The 12,511-nt window shown below is 58.0% G+C and overlaps 1 protein-coding gene across 9 annotated transcripts in view; it reads left to right on the top strand.

Annotated features, from left to right (window-relative positions):
- LOC110513568 (trinucleotide repeat-containing gene 6A protein) overlaps positions 1-12,511 on the top strand; it is a 104,113-nt gene that overhangs the window by 77,430 nt on the left and 14,172 nt on the right. For all 9 annotated transcript variants that reach the window (XM_036972107.1, XM_036972109.1, XM_036972106.1 and 6 more), the window contains 3 exons: positions 2,757-2,864; positions 5,991-6,203; positions 10,714-10,787. In XM_036972107.1, coding sequence (XP_036828002.1) covers positions 2,757-2,864; positions 5,991-6,203; positions 10,714-10,787 — 395 coding nt within the window. The remainder of the gene's footprint in view (positions 1-2,756; positions 2,865-5,990; positions 6,204-10,713; positions 10,788-12,511) is intronic.

The following is a 12,511-nucleotide window of genomic DNA, read 5'->3' as shown; positions in this document are numbered from 1 at the left end:
CTAGTGGACTAGCTTCATTCCATCCCTGACTTGATGATTTGTAGTTCTACAGTCAGTCAACTAACCCGGTCTGTCCTCAGGCTAGTGGACTAGCTTCATTTCATCCCTGACTTGATGATTTGTAGTTCTACAGTCAGTCAACTAACCCGGTCTGTCCTCAGGCTAGTGGACTAGCTTCATTCCATCCCTGACTTGATGATTTGTAGTTCTACAGTCAGTCAACTAACCCGGTCTGTCCTCAGGCTAGTGGACTAGCTTCATTCCATCCCTGACTTGATGATTTGTAGTTCTACAGTCAGTCAACTAACCCGGTCTGTCCTCAGGCTAGTGGACTAGCTTCATTCCATCCCTGACTTGATGATTTGTAGTTCTACAGTCAGTCAACTAACCCGGTCTGTCCTCAGGCTAGTGGACTAGCTTCATTCCATCCCTGACTTGATGATTTGTAGTTCTACAGTCAGTCAACTAACCCGGTCTGTCCTCAGGCTAGTGGACTAGCTTCATTCCATCCCTGACTTGATGATTTGTAGTTCTACAGTCAGTCAACTAACCCGGTCTGTCCTCAGGCTAGTGGACTAGCTTCATTCCATCCCTGACTTGATGATTTGTAGTTCTACAGTCAGTCAACTAACCCGGTCTGTCCTCAGGCTAGTGGACTAGCTTCATTCCATCCCTGACTTGATGATTTGTAGTTCTACAGTCAGTCAACTAACCCGGTCTGTCCTCAGGCTAGTGGACTAGCTTCATTCCATCCCTGACTTGATGATTTGTAGTTCTACAGTCAGTCAACTAACCCGGTCTGTCCTCAGGCTAGTGGACTAGCTTCATTCCATCCCTGACTTGATGATTTGTAGTTCTACAGTCAGTCAACTAACCCGGTCTGTCCTCAGGCTAGTGGACTAGCTTCATTCCATCCCTGACTTGATGATTTGTAGTTCTACAGTCAGTCAACTAACCCGGTCTGTCCTCAGGCTAGTGGACTAGCTTCATTCCATCCCTGACTTGATGATTTGTAGTTCTACAGTCAGTCAACTAACCCGGTCTGTCCTCAGGCTAGTGGACTAGCTTCATTTCATCCCTGACTTGATGATTTGTAGTTCTACAGTCAGTCAACTAACCCGGTCTGTCCTCAGGCTAGTGGACTAGCTTCATTCCATCCCTGACTTGATGATTTGTAGTTCTACAGTCAGTCAACTAACCCGGTCTGTCCTCAGGCTAGTGGACTAGCTTCATTCCATCCCTGACTTGATGATTTGTAGTTCTACAGTCAGTCAACTAACCCGGTCTGTCCTCAGGCTAGTGGACTAGCTTCATTCCATCCCTGACTTGATGATTTGTAGTTCTACAGTCAGTCAACTAACCCGGTCTGTCCTCAGGCTAGTGGACTAGCTTCATTCCATCCCTGACTTGATGATTTGTAGTTCTACAGTCAGTCAACTAACCCGGTCTGTCCTCAGGCTAGTGGACTAGCTTCATTCCATCCCTGACTTGATGATTTGTAGTTCTACAGTCAGTCAACTAACCCGGTCTGTCCTCAGGCTAGTGGACTAGCTTCATTCCATCCCTGACTTGATGATTTGTAGTTCTACAGTCAGTCAACTAACCCGGTCTGTCCTCAGGCTAGTGGACTAGCTTCATTCCATCCCTGCTTTTGGAGTCTATTGTTCTGTCCGGTGGTAACTGTCCCTCTCTCTTTCTCTCTCTCTCTTTCTCTCTCTCTCTCTCTCTCTCTCTCTCCTTTGTCTCTCTCCCTCTCTCTTTCTCTCTCCTTTGTCTCCCTCCCTCTCTCTCCCTCTCTCTTTCTCTCTCCTTTGTCTCCCTCCCTCTCTCTTCCTCTCTCTTTCTCTCTCCCTCTCTCTTTCTCTTTCTCTCTCCTTTGTCTCTCTCCCTCTCTCTTTCTCTCTCCTTTGTCTCTCTCCCTCTCTCTTTCTCTCTCCTTTGTCTCTCTCCCTCTCTCTTTCTCTCTCCTTTGTCTCTCTCCCTCTCTCTTTCTCTCTCCTTTGTCTCTCTCCTCTCTCTCTTTCTCTCTCCTTTGTCTCTCTCCCTCTCTCTTTCTCTCTCCTTTGTCTCTCTCCCTCTCTCTTTCTCTCTCCTTTGTCTCTCTCCCTCTCTCTTTCTCTCTCCTTTGTCTCTCTCCCTCTCTCTTTCTCTCTCCTTTGTCTCCCTCCCTCTCTCTTCCTCTCTCTTTCTCTCTCCCTCTCTCTTTCTCTCTCCTTTGTCTCTCTCCCTCTCTCTTTCTCTCTCCTTTGTCTCTCTCCTCTCTCTTTCTCTCTCCTTCCTCTTTTCTCTCTCCTCTCTCTTTCTCTCTCCTTCCTCTTTTCGCTCTCTTCTCTCTCCTTCCTCTCTTTTCGCTCTCTCTCTTCTCTCTCCTTCCTCTCTTTTCGCTCTCTCTTCTCTCTCCTTCCTCTCTTTTCGCTCTCTCTTCTCTCTCCTTCCTCTTTTCGCTCTCTCTCTCTTCTCTCTCCTTCCTCTCTTTTCGCTCTCTCTCTCTCTTCTCTCTCCTTCCTCTCTTTTCGCTCTCTCTCTCTCTTCTCTCTCCTTCCTCTCTTTTCGCTCTCTCTCTTCTCTCTCCTTCCTCTCTTTTCGCTCTCTCCTTCCTCTCTTTTCGCTCTCTCTCTCTCTTCTCTCTCCTTCCTCTTTCTTTCTCCGTTCTCTTTCCTTTTTCTCTCTCCCTCTTCTCTCTTCTCTCTTCTCTTTTCTCTCTTCTCTCTTATCTTCTCTTTCCTCTCTCTCTCCTCTCTTCTCTCGCTCCCCAGGACCATCCTCATCTCTGAACACCACGATGCCTTCTAACAGTGCCTGGTCATCTAGTCGTGCCTCCAGCCACAGTGGTTCACTCACCAGTACAACACAAAGCACTACGGGTAGGTCTGACTCTCCCCACTACGGGTAGGTCTGACTCTCCCCACTACGGGTAGGTCTGACTCTCCCCACTACGGGTAGGTCTGACTCTCCCCACTACGGGTAGGTCTAACTCTCCCCACTACGGGTAGGTCTGACTCTCCCCACTACGGGTAGGTCTGACTCTCCCCACTACGGGTAGGTCTGACTCTCCCCACTACGGGTAGGTCTGACTCTCCCCACTACGGGTAGGCCTGACTCTCCCCACTACGGGTAGGCCTGACTCTCCCCACTACGGGTAGGTCTAACTCTCCCCACTACGGGTAGGCCTGACTCTCCCCACTACGGGTAGGCCTGACTCTCCCCACTACGGGTAGGCCTGACTCTCCCCACTACGGGTAGGCCTGACTCTCCCCACTACGGGTAGGCCTGACTCTCCCCACTACGGGTAGGCCTGACTCTCCCCACTACGGGTAGGCCTGACTCTCCCCACTACGGGTAGGCCTGACTCTCCCCACTACGGGTAGGCCTGACTCTCCCCACTACGGGTAGGTCTGACTCTCAGCTGGGACGATAAATATAAAATGATTGTTCATTATGATCAGTAGTCTATACTAAAGAATTTAAATCAGTTTGTTAATATGGGTGATTGATAATGGTTGCAACCATCACATTGGAGGTATAAATCACATTGTTGTAAACTTCTCCTTCTGTCATTATCAATTCAGGTCATTTATCACCTTATGGATTGTTCTCTCTCTCTTCCCCCTCTCTCTTCCCCCTCTCTCTCTCTCTTCCCCCTCTCTCTCTCTCCTCCCCCTCTCTCTCTCTCTCTTCCCCCTCTCTCCTCCCCCTCTCTCCTCCCCCTCTCTATTCTCTCTCTCCTCCCCCTCTCTCCTCCCCCTCTCTCTTCCCCCTCTCTCTTCCCCCTCTCTCTTCCCCCTCTCTATTCTCTCTCTCTTCCCCCTCTCTCTTCCCCCTCTCTCTCTCTCCTCCCCCTCTCTGTCTCTCTCCTCCCCCTCTCTCCTCCCCCTCTCTCCTCCCCCTCTCTCCTCCCCCTCTCTCCTCCCCCTCTCTCCTCCCCCTCTCTCTTCCCCCTCTCTCTTCCCCCTCTTCCCCCTCTCTCTTCCCCCTCTCTCCTCCCCCTCTCTCCTCCCCCTCTCTCCTCCCCCTCTCTCCTCCCCCTCTCTCTTCCCCCTCTCTCCTCCCCCTCTCTATTCTCTCTCTCCTCCTTCTCTCCTCCCCCTCTCTCTTCCCCCTCTCTCTTCCCCCTCTCTCTTCCCCCTCTCTCTTCCCCCTCTCTCTTCCCCCTCTCTCTTCCCCCTCTCTCTTCCCCCTCTCTCCTCCCCCTCTCTCCTCCCCCTCTCTCCTCCCCCTCTCTCTTCCCCCTCTCTCTTCCCCCTCTCTCTCTCTCCTCCCCCTCTCTATTGTCTCTCTCCTCCCCCTCTCTCCTCCCCCTCTCTCCTCCCCCTCTCTCCTCCCCCTCTCTCTTCCCCCTCTCTTCCCCCTCTCTCTTGCCCCTCTCTCTTCCCCCTCTCTCTTCCCCCTCTCTCCTCCCCCTCTCTCTTCCCCCTCTCTCCTCCCCCTCTCTCTTCCCCCTCTCTCCTCCCCCTCTCTCTTCCCCCTCTCTCCTCCCCCTCTCTCCTCCCCCTCTCTCCTCCCCCTCTCTCTTCCCCCTCTCTCCTCCCCCTCTCTCCTCCCCCTCTCTATTCTCTCTCTCCTCCTTCTCTCTCCTCCTTCTCTCCTCCCCCTCTCTCTTCTCCCTCTCTCTTCCCCCTCTCTCTTCCCCCTCTCTCCTCCCCCTCTCTCCTCCCCCTCTCTTCCCCCTCTCTTCTCCCTCTCTCTTCCCCCTCTCTTCCCCCTCTCTCTTCCCCCTCTCTCTTCCCCCTCTCTCTTCCCCCTCTCTCTTCCCCCTCTCTCTTCCCCCTCTCTCTTCCCCCTCTCTCTTCCCCCTCTCTCCTCCCCTCTCTCCTCCCCCTCTCTCCTCCCCCTCTCTCCTCCCCCTCTCTCCTCCCCCTCTCTCCTCCCCCTCTCTCTTCCCCCTCTCTCTTCCCCCTCTTCCCCCTCTCTCTTCCCCCTCTCTCCTCCCCCTCTCTCCTCCCCCTCTCTCCTCCCCCTCTCTCCTCCCCCTCTCTCTTCCCCCTCTCTCCTCCCCCTCTCTATTCTCTCTCTCCTCCTTCTCTCTCCTCCTTCTCTCCTCCCCCTCTCTCTTCCCCCTCTCTCTTCCCCCTCTCTCTTCCCCCTCTCTCTTCCCCCTCTCTCTTCCCCCTCTCTCTTCCCCCTCTCTCCTCCCCCTCTCTCCTCCCCCTCTCTCTTCCCCCTCTCTCTTCCCCCTCTCTCTCTCTCCTCCCCCTCTCTATTGTCTCTCTCCTCCCCCTCTCTCCTCCCCCTCTCTCCTCCCCCTCTCTCCTCCCCCTCTCTCTTCCCCCTCTCTTCCCCCTCTCTCTTGCCCCTCTCTCTTCCCCCTCTCTCTTCCCCCTCTCTCCTCCCCCTCTCTCTTCCCCCTCTCTCTTCCCCCTCTCTCTTCCCCCTCTCTCCTCCCCCTCTCTCTTCCCCCTCTCTCCTCCCCCTCTCTCCTCCCCCTCTCTCCTCCCCCTCTCTCCTCCCCCTCTCTCTTCCCCCTCTCTCCTCCCCCTCTCTCCTCCCCCTCTCTATTCTCTCTCTCCTCCTTCTCTCTCCTCCTTCTCTCCTCCCCCTCTCTCTTCTCCCTCTCTCTTCCCCCTCTCTCTTCCCCCTCTCTCCTCCCCCTCTCTCCTCCCCCTCTCTTCCCCCTCTCTTCTCCCTCTCTCTTCCCCCTCTCTTCCCCCTCTCTCTTCCCCCTCTCTCTTCCCCCTCTCTCTTCCCCCTCTCTCTTCCCCCTCTCTCTTCCCCCTCTCTCTTCCCCCTCTCTCTTCCCCCTCTCTCTTCCCCCTCTCTCTTCCCCCTCTCTCTTCCCCCTCTCTCTCCTCTCTCTCCTCCCTCTTTCTCCTCCCTCTCTCCCTCTCCTCCCTCTCTCTCCTCTCCCTCCCCCTCTCTCCTCCCCCTCTCTCTCTCCTCTCCCTCCTCCTCTGTCCTCCCCCTCTCTCTCTCCTCTCCCTCCCCCCTCTCTCCTCCCCCTCTCTCTCTCCTCCCCCTCTCTCTCTCCTCCCCCTCTCTCTCTCCCTCTCCAGTCAGGTCAGGAGAGTCTAAATGGTCTCCAGGAGGGTGTAACTCGTCTCTGGCCCATGAGCTGTGGAAGGTCCCTCTGGCTCCTAAAGGTCTTTCAGCCCCTTCCCGCCCCCCTCCCGGCCTCACCAGCCACCCTCAGAAACCCCCTCCACCCTGGGGGGAAGCTCCTCTCCGCTTGGGGGGCTGGGGGCACTCTGACTCCAGATACACGCCTGGTGAGACTGCCTGTAACAGGGGGTGCAGATGTGTTAAACGGTGTGGGGAAATGTGTGTGTGTGTGGGGAAATGTGTGTGTGTGTGGGGAAATGTGTGTGTGTGTGTGGGGAAATGTGTGTGTGTGTGTGGGGAAATGTGTGTGTGTGTGGGGAAATGTGTGTGTGTGTGTGTGTGTGGGGAAATGTGTGTGTGTGTGTGTGTGTGGGGAAATGTGTGTGTGTGTGGGGAAATGTGTGTGTGTGTGTTGCCTAATTCAAGCTGTTTCACACCTGAAGTACCTTTTTCCACCTTTTGTTACGTTTTACAGTAAAATGGATTCAATATTATGTTCCCTCATCAATCTACACACAACACCCCGTAATGACATCACAACACCCCGTAATGACATCACAACACCCCGTAATGACATCACAACACCCCGTAATGACATCACAACACCCCGTAATGACATCCCGATACCCCGTAATGACATCCCAACACCCCGTAATGACATCCCGATACCCCGTAATGACATCACAATACCCCGTAATGACATCACAACACCCCGTAATGACATCACAACACCCCGTAATGACATCACAACACCCCGTAATGACATCACAACACCCCGTAATGACATCACAACACCCCGTAATGACATCACAACACCCCGTAATGACATCACAACACCCCGTAATGACATCCCAATACCCCGTAATGACATCACAACACCCCGTAATGACATCACAACACCCCGTAATGACATCACAACACCCCGTAATGACATCACAACACCCCGTAATGACATCACAACACCCCGTAATGACATCCCAACACCCCGTAATGACATCCCAATACCCCGTAATGACATCACAACACCCCGTAATGACATCACAACACCCCGTAATGACATCACAACACCCCGTAATGATGTAGATTGATGAAGGGGGGGGACGACAATTTAATCAATTTTAGAATAAGGCTGTAACGTAACAAAATGTGGAAAAAAGTCAAGGGGTCTGAATACTTTCCGAAGGTGCCTATAGTTCCTGGAACCATGGCACAAAGGATCATGGGAGAACAAACACCAGAGTCGGTAGGGTAGGGTACGGATTGGCCCCCCCAGAGTCGGTAGGGTACGGCTTGGCCCCCCCAGAGTCGGTAGGGTACGGCTTGGCCCCCCCAGAGTCGGTAGGGTACGGCTTGGCCCCCCCAGAGTCGGTAGGGTACGGCTTGGCCCCCCCAGAGTCGGTAGGGTACGGCTTGGCCCCCCCCAGAGTCTGTAGGGTACGGCTTGGCCCCCCCCAGAGTCTGTAGGGTACGGCTTGGCCCCCCCCAGAGTCGGTAGGGTACGGCTTGGCCCCCCCCAGAGTCGGTAGGGTACGGCTTGGCCCCCCCCAGAGTCGGTAGGGTACGGCTTGGCCCCCCCCAGAGTCGGTAGGGTACGGCTTGGCCCCCCCCAGAGTCGGTAGGGTACGGCTTGGCCCCCCCCAGAGTCGGTAGGGTACGGCTTGGCCCCCCCCAGAGTCGGTAGGGTACGGCTTGGCCCCCCCCAGAGTCGGTAGGGTACGGCTTGGCCCCCCCCAGAGTCGGTAGGGTACGGCTTGGCCCCCCCCAGAGTCGGTAGGGTACGGCTTGGCCCCCCCCAGAGTCGGTAGGGTACGGCTTGGCCCCCCCCAGAGTCGGTAGGGTACGGCTTGGCCCCCCCCAGAGTCGGTAGGGTACGGCTTGGCCCCCCCCAGAGTCGGTAGGGTACGGCTTGGCCCCCCCCAGAGTCGGTAGGGTACGGCTTGGCCCCCCCCAGAGTCGGTAGGGTACGGCTTGGCCCCCCCCAGAGTCGGTAGGGTACGGCTTGGCCCCCCCCAGAGTCGGTAGGGTACGGCTTGGCCCCCCCCAGAGTCGGTAGGGTACGGCTTGGCCCCCCCCAGAGTCGGTAGGGTACGGCTTGGCCCCCCCCAGAGTCGGTAGGGTACGGCTTGGCCCCCCCCAGAGTCGGTAGGGTACGGCTTGGCCCCCCCCCCAGAGTCGGTAGGGTACGGCTTGGCCCCCCCCCCCAGAGTCGGTAGGGTACGGATTGGCCCCCCCCCCCAGAGTCGGTAGGGTACGGATTGGCCCCCCCCCCCAGAGTCGGTAGGGTACGGATTGGCCCCCCCCCCCCCAGAGTCGGTAGGGTACGGATTGGCCCCCCCCCCCAGAGTCGGTAGGGTACGGATTGGCCCCCCCCCCCCAGAGTCGGTAGGGTACGGATTGGCCCCCCCCCCCCCAGAGTCGGTAGGGTACGGATTGGCCCCCCCCCCCCAGAGTCGGTAGGGTACGGATTGGCCCCCCCCCCCCAGAGTCGGTAGGGTACGGATTGGCCCCCCCCCCCCAGAGTCGGTAGGGTACGGATTGGCCCCCCCCCCCCAGAGTCGGTAGGGTACGGATTGGCCCCCCCCCCCCAGAGTCGGTAGGGTACGGATTGGCCCCCCCCCCCCCAGAGTCGGTAGGGTACGGATTGGCCCCCCCCCCCCAGAGTCGGTAGGGTACGGATTGGCCCCCCCCCCCCAGAGTCGGTAGGGTACGGATTGGCCCCCCCCCCCAGAGTCGGTAGGGTACGGCTTGGCCCCCCCCAGAGTCGGTAGGGTACGGCTTGGCCCCCCCCAGAGTCGGTAGGGTACGGCTTGGCCCCCCCCAGAGTCGGTAGGGTACGGCTTGGCCCCCCCCAGAGTCGGTAGGGTACGGCTTGGCCCCCCCCAGAGTCGGTAGGGTACGGCTTGGCCCCCCCAGAGTCGGTAGGGTACGGCTTGGCCCCCCCAGAGTCGGTAGGGTACGGCTTGGCCCCCCCCAGAGTCGGTAGGGTACGGCTTGGCCCCCCCCAGAGTCGGTAGGGTACGGCTTGGCCCCCCCCAGAGTCGGTAGGGTACGGCTTGGCCCCCCCCAGAGTCGGTAGGGTACGGCTTGGCCCCCCCCAGAGTCGGTAGGGTACGGCTTGGCCCCCCCCAGAGTCGGTAGGGTACGGCTTGGCCCCCCCCAGAGTCGGTAGGGTACGGCTTGGCCCCCCCCAGAGTCGGTAGGGTACGGCTTGGCCCCCCCCAGAGTCGGTAGGGTACGGCTTGGCCCCCCCCAGAGTCGGTAGGGTACGGCTTGGCCCCCCCCAGAGTCGGTAGGGTACGGCTTGGCCCCCCCCAGAGTCGGTAGGGTACGGCTTGGCCCCCCCCAGAGTCGGTAGGGTACGGCTTGGCCCCCCCCAGAGTCGGTAGGGTACGGCTTGGCCCCCCCCAGAGTCGGTAGGGTACGGCTTGGCCCCCCCCAGAGTCGGTAGGGTACGGCTTGGCCCCCCCCAGAGTCGGTAGGGTACGGCTTGGCCCCCCCCAGAGTCGGTAGGGTACGGCTTGGCCCCCCCCAGAGTCGGTAGGGTACGGCTTGGCCCCCCCCAGAGTCGGTAGGGTACGGCTTGGCCCCCCCCAGAGTCGGTAGGGTACGGCTTGGCCCCCCCCAGAGTCGGTAGGGTACGGCTTGGCCCCCCCCAGAGTCGGTAGGGTACGGCTTGGCCCCCCCCAGAGTCGGTAGGGTACGGCTTGGCCCCCCCCAGAGTCGGTAGGGTACGGCTTGGCCCCCCCCAGAGTCGGTAGGGTACGGCTTGGCCCCCCCCAGAGTCGGTAGGGTACGGCTTGGCCCCCCCCAGAGTCGGTAGGGTACGGCTTGGCCCCCCCCAGAGTCGGTAGGGTACGGCTTGGCCCCCCCCAGAGTCGGTAGGGTACGGCTTGGCCCCCCCCAGAGTCGGTAGGGTACGGCTTGGCCCCCCCCAGAGTCGGTAGGGTACGGCTTGGCCCCCCCCAGAGTCGGTAGGGTACGGCTTGGCCCCCCCCAGAGTCGGTAGGGTACGGCTTGGCCCCCCCCAGAGTCGGTAGGGTACGGCTTGGCCCCCCCCAGAGTCGGTAGGGTACGGCTTGGCCCCCCCCAGAGTCGGTAGGGTACGGCTTGGCCCCCCCAGAGTCGGTAGGGTACGGCTTGGCCCCCCCCAGAGTCGGTAGGGTACGGCTTGGCCCCCCCCAGAGTCGGTAGGGTACGGCTTGGCCCCCCCCAGAGTCGGTAGGGTACGGCTTGGCCCCCCCCAGAGTCGGTAGGGTACGGCTTGGCCCCCCCAGAGTCGGTAGGGTACGGATTGGCCCCCCCCAGAGTCGGTAGGGTACGGCTTGGCCCCTCCAGAGTCGGTAGGGTACGGCTTGGCCCCCCCCCAGAGTCGGTAGGGTACGGCTTGGCCCCCCCCAGAGTCGGTAGGGTACGGCTTGGCCCCCCCCAGAGTCGGTAGGGTACGGATTGGCCCCCCCAGAGTCGGTAGGGTACGGTTGGCCCCCCCAGAGTCGGTAGGGTACGGATTGGCCCCCCCAGAGTCGGTAGGGTACGGATTGGCCCCCCCAGAGTCGGTAGGGTACGGATTGGCCCCCCCAGAGTCGGTAGGGTACGGATTGCCCCCCCCCCCCCCAGAGCCAGAGTCAGTCAAATCAAGTGTGTCTTGGTAATAATCGTCTGTTCTCTCCTGCCACTCAGGTTGTAGTTGGAGTGACGGTAGCAGCAGCTCAGGGAGAACCAACTGGCTCGTTCTCAAGAATCTCACAACTCAGGTAAACACACGCACTTACACACACACTCTGGCCTACTATCTACCAGTGTTGTAGGACTTGACTCTGACTTGACCAGTGGGGACTTAGTCAGAAAATCTCTCTTTTGTATATTTCAACATATTAGCTACAACAGCAAATGTGCAACAGTGTCATGAAATGGGGAAAACATGGTTTGATACTTTTAGGAGGACTACCAAGGGACTAGTGACTGGTTGGAGGACTACCAAGGGGCTAGTGACTGGTTGGAGGACTACCAAGGGGCTAGTGACTGGTTGGAGGACTACCAAGGGGCTAGTGACTGGTTGGAGGACTACCAAGGGGCTAGTGACTGGTTGGAGGACTACCAAGGGACTAGTGACTGGTTGGAGGACTACCAAGGGACTAGTGACTGGTTGGAGGACTACCGTGTGACCAATGACTGGTTGACTACTTTTAGGAGGACTACCAAGGGGCTAGAGACTGGTTGGAGGACTACCAAGGGACTAGTCACTGGTTGGAGGCCTACCAAGGGGCTAGTGACTGGTTGGAGGACTACCAAGGGACTAGTGACTGGTTGGAGGACTACCAAGGGACTAGTGACTGGTTGGAGGACTACCAAGGGACTAGTGACTGGTTGAAGGACTACCAAGGGGCTAGTGACTGGTTGGAGGACTACCAAGGGACTAGTGACTGGTTGGAGGTCTACCAAGGTGCTAGTGACTGGTTGGACGACTACCAAGGGACTAGTGACTGGTTGAAGGACTACCAAGGGGCTAGTGACTGGTTGGAGGACTACCAAGGGACTAGTGACTGGTTGGAGGTCTACCAAGGTGCTAGTGACTGGTTGGACGACTACCAAGGGACTAGTGACTGGTTGAAGGACTACCAAGGGGCTAGTGACTGGTTGGAGGACTACCAAGGGGCTAGTGACTGGTTGGAGGACTACCAAGGGACTAGTGACTGGTTGGAGGACTACCAAGGGACTAGTGACTGGTTGAAGGACTACCAAGGGGCTAGTGACTGGTTGGAGGACTACCAAGGGACTAGTGACTGGTTGGAGGTCTACCAAGGTGCTAGTGACTGGTTGGACGACTACCAAGGGGCTAGTGACTGGTTGGAGGACTACCAAGGGGCTAGTGACTGGTTGGAGGACTTCCAAGGGACTAGTGACTGGTTGGAGGACTACCGTGTGACCAATGACTGGTTGACTACTTTTAGGAGGACTACCAAGGGGCTAGAGACTGGTTGGAGGACTACCAAGGGACTAGTCACTGGTTGGATGACTACCAAGGGGCTAGTGACTGGTTGGACGACTACCAAGGGACTAGTGACTGGTTGGAGGACTACCAAGGGACTAGTGACTGGTTGAAGGACTACCAAGGGGCTAGTGACTGGTTGGAGGACTACCAAGGGACTAGTGACTGGTTGGAGGACTACCAAGGGGCTAGTGACTGGTTGGAGGACTACCAAGGGGCTAGTGACTGGTTGGAGGACTACCAAGGGGCTAGTGACTGGTTGGAGGACTACCAAGGGACTAGTGACTGGTTGAAGGACTACCAAGGGGCTAGTGACTGGTTGGAGGACTACCAAGGGACTAGTCACTGGTTGGAGGCCTACCAAGGGGCTAGTGACTGGTTGGAGGACTACCAAGGGACTAGTGACTGGTTGGAGGACTACCAAGGGACTAGTGACTGGTTGAAGGACTACCAAGGGGCTAGTGACTGGTTGGAGGACTACCAAGGGAC

Source organism: Oncorhynchus mykiss, unplaced genomic scaffold, assembly GCF_013265735.2.
Source record: "Oncorhynchus mykiss isolate Arlee unplaced genomic scaffold, USDA_OmykA_1.1 un_scaffold_120, whole genome shotgun sequence".
Taxonomy (NCBI): Eukaryota; Metazoa; Chordata; class Actinopteri; order Salmoniformes; family Salmonidae; genus Oncorhynchus; species Oncorhynchus mykiss.
Note: the sequence above shows the minus strand (reverse complement) of the source record. Positions and strands in the feature narration are given on the sequence as shown.